This window comes from Lottia gigantea, assembly GCF_000327385.1.
Source record: "Lottia gigantea unplaced genomic scaffold LOTGIsca_51, whole genome shotgun sequence".
Classification (NCBI taxonomy): domain Eukaryota; kingdom Metazoa; phylum Mollusca; class Gastropoda; family Lottiidae; genus Lottia; species Lottia gigantea.
Genome location: NW_008709752.1, coordinates 694872 through 697823, shown reverse-complemented (window position 1 = coordinate 697823; position 2952 = coordinate 694872). Strand labels below are relative to the sequence as shown.

At 30.6% G+C, this 2952-nt stretch overlaps 1 protein-coding gene across 1 annotated transcript in view; it reads left to right on the top strand.

The window, feature by feature from the left end:
- Positions 1-2952, top strand: part of LOTGIDRAFT_234472 (hypothetical protein) — a gene marked incomplete at its 5' end in the record, with an annotated part of 21799 nt that overhangs the window by 4367 nt on the left and 14480 nt on the right. The window contains 7 exons of the mRNA XM_009062403.1: positions 7-218; positions 413-556; positions 1072-1249; positions 1411-1644; positions 1891-2105; positions 2513-2618; positions 2732-2852. Coding sequence (XP_009060651.1) covers positions 7-218; positions 413-556; positions 1072-1249; positions 1411-1644; positions 1891-2105; positions 2513-2618; positions 2732-2852 — 1210 coding nt within the window. The remainder of the gene's footprint in view (positions 1-6; positions 219-412; positions 557-1071; positions 1250-1410; positions 1645-1890; positions 2106-2512; positions 2619-2731; positions 2853-2952) is intronic.

Below are 2952 nucleotides of genomic sequence, written 5' to 3'. Positions count from 1 at the left end.
TTCTAGATATATGGCTGAAAGAATACGAAAAAGAACTATACACAAGAGATAGAATGCTGACACTACCATACCGTTTAGAAGTTTGTGAATCGTATCGAAGTAAATTACAATTTTGTACTGATAACGTTTGTTCTAAACCTGTTTATTCGGAAGGTATGACCATCCTAGGAAAACCTGACAAACCAAAAATGGAAGCTTCGTTGACGACAGATCGGGAGGTATTGATATAGTATTATTATAAATACCAGATATTATTGCACTTTCTATAGCTATAGAAATAAATAACGAATAAAATAAATTGAACAATAGTCTAGAAAGATATGTTGATTTTTGGTTTCCAAATGTTCAATATGGTGACAATTCATCATTTGATAATAGCCTTAACTATTCTTTGTTTGTCCTTATTTTAAAGCTTGATGTAACATTAGAGTTTACAAAAACCAGTGAATCTTGTAATAATATAATTAAAAGACTAGAATGGAGTATAACAGATAATCACAATGAACGACTGTATACATTTTGGAAGAAAGATGAGGGGATTGTTAATAATGACAAGGTATTATGTAGTATATATACGAATTGTTAATGAGTCAGACACGTGGTATATATAATTTGTAACATGAATTGACAGCTTGAACTTATTACAGCATTGCTCACGTTATGTTTTATCCAATGAAAAAGCAGTTCGTGCAAGTCATGATTTTTGTTAAAAGCTGGATGGAGCTTCAGCCATGCAATAACACCAAAATGGACTGGTTGTAGCATACCTAAGCTCCAGACTTTCCTCTATGATTCTATTTGACTTTCGTGTTATCCAAGTATGGTACAACAACAAATTGCTGATAAAAGACCATAGTTGTCTCGAACACACATTTCAAGCAATTCATTTCACATTTCACATCAAAGGAAAAAATGCAATTTATGTTAAAAATTGGTTTAATTTCTTCTTATTCAACTAATAGATGACATAGATAATTATTTGGCGTTGGTTCTTAAAAGCCTATGTGTGTTTTTATTGCATTTGCCAAATAATATAAAAACATAAACTGATTTTTTAAATTCTATTTCTAGATTCAATTGAAAATAATGCTAGATGGTAAAATAAACTCTAATAAATGTAGAAGATTGGCTCTACGACTATTTAACAAGGCAGGATTATCAACCTTGATCTCTAAACAGATTCAAAACTGCTCAGCTGTAGATCCAATATTGATACGACAAGCTATAGTTCTGGATGCTGTTAGACAAGGTAATAAATTATCATTATTATCATCATCATTGTCGTATTTGTTGTCATCATCGTGATAAATGATAAATGATGTGCCAACTACCTGCATCATAACTACATGTACATACAGGTGCTATATGATATTAATGTCATTATCATAATAAAGGTAATTCTACTTCCAGTGAATAGAAATGGAATCAAACTAGATCAAAATGCCAGGTGGAATGAGCCGGATGTGGACTATACTCCCTATTATGATATAATATCTGCTGTATGGCCGACATTGAGACATAGAAACTATACGTGGGGATTATTAGAGGGTCCATTACAACTTACGTCAACTTTATACAGTAATCCTGATATCATTATACCAGATCCTTGTTCTCATCCTGCTATTGTCATCTGTGGACTATCAGGTAAGAGACTGGTAGTATCATTAATAACATTTTTTAAATTTTGTATCAGAAATAATCTTTATATGAACCCAATGAATAAATTGGCTACATTTATTTGGGGTTTCCAAGACTCTAACTTACTGTGGTTAAATTTGCAAAATAAACTTTGGTAGCCATCAAGTGTTTCGGAAATAGTTTTTAATATAGTAACATTATAAACATGAAGATATTGGATTTCACTCTTTTATATTGTTGACTTTATTCTAGATAAAGAATATATAAATATAAAACCACCACAACTATTAAAACATGGTAGAAGATATCATGTTTGTCTTCATGCTGATTCTACAACACTACAACATGAGAAATGGGATGAAGATCTAGAAGAAATTAATAGTTGTAGTGATGGTATAACAGTTGATTTAACTCCCCCTAGTGGAGGTCGAGTCTGGATACAAACAGATACTAATACTAACTATCAGGTATTACTCAGTGAATCCAAGTATAAATTCGCTAGAGAATCCACGTTTACATTAATCATATAATTATTCATAGGTTTTATCGGATTTATTATTGTTACTATAATTAAATTGTACACAAAACAAGTCTGACATTGTACTTTGCATAAGACAAAGAGAATAACTTGCCAATAGCCAAAGAAGAATGGCATAAAACTGTTTTGCAAACATGTTATGAACTATTTATAAATAGTGACAAAAATGAATTTTTAAAATTATCAATTTTAATTTCAATAATCTTATTTATGTGTATAATTCATATTCTTTCTGAAAGCTTTACAAATTTTTGCTTTAATCGAAGTTCTTGTCTAATGCATTCTGATTGTTAGAAATGTTATATTGACCTTCAAATTCCATTGTATTTGATTTAGGTGTCTATTAATACTCTGGTTGTATTCTGGGATTCATTTATTGATGTAGAAGAAGAAGGAGGAGCTGTACATCCTAGTGGAATCTCACATTATATTATACAAATAGGTAGGCAGAACTGAAGAACCACTAACATCTAACTTTTGCATTTTCTTTCTTCAGTGTTGTTAAGGTTTGGTTGATGTGTGATTTGCTTAATATAATATTTTATTATGTTGTAGGCTCTTCAAGTTCTAGGTCTGATGTATTATCACCTGTTTCTGTTGGTCTTATAAATCACCAAGTTTTTCATAACTTAACCCTACAAAATGGTCACCAATACTTCGCTACAGTCACAGGAAAGTACCAATATTGTTTTTATAGCAATGAAGAATTGAACATGAAAAGTTTGTTTCGAACAAATAATTTTTCAATAGATGCATTAACACATTTATCGATATTT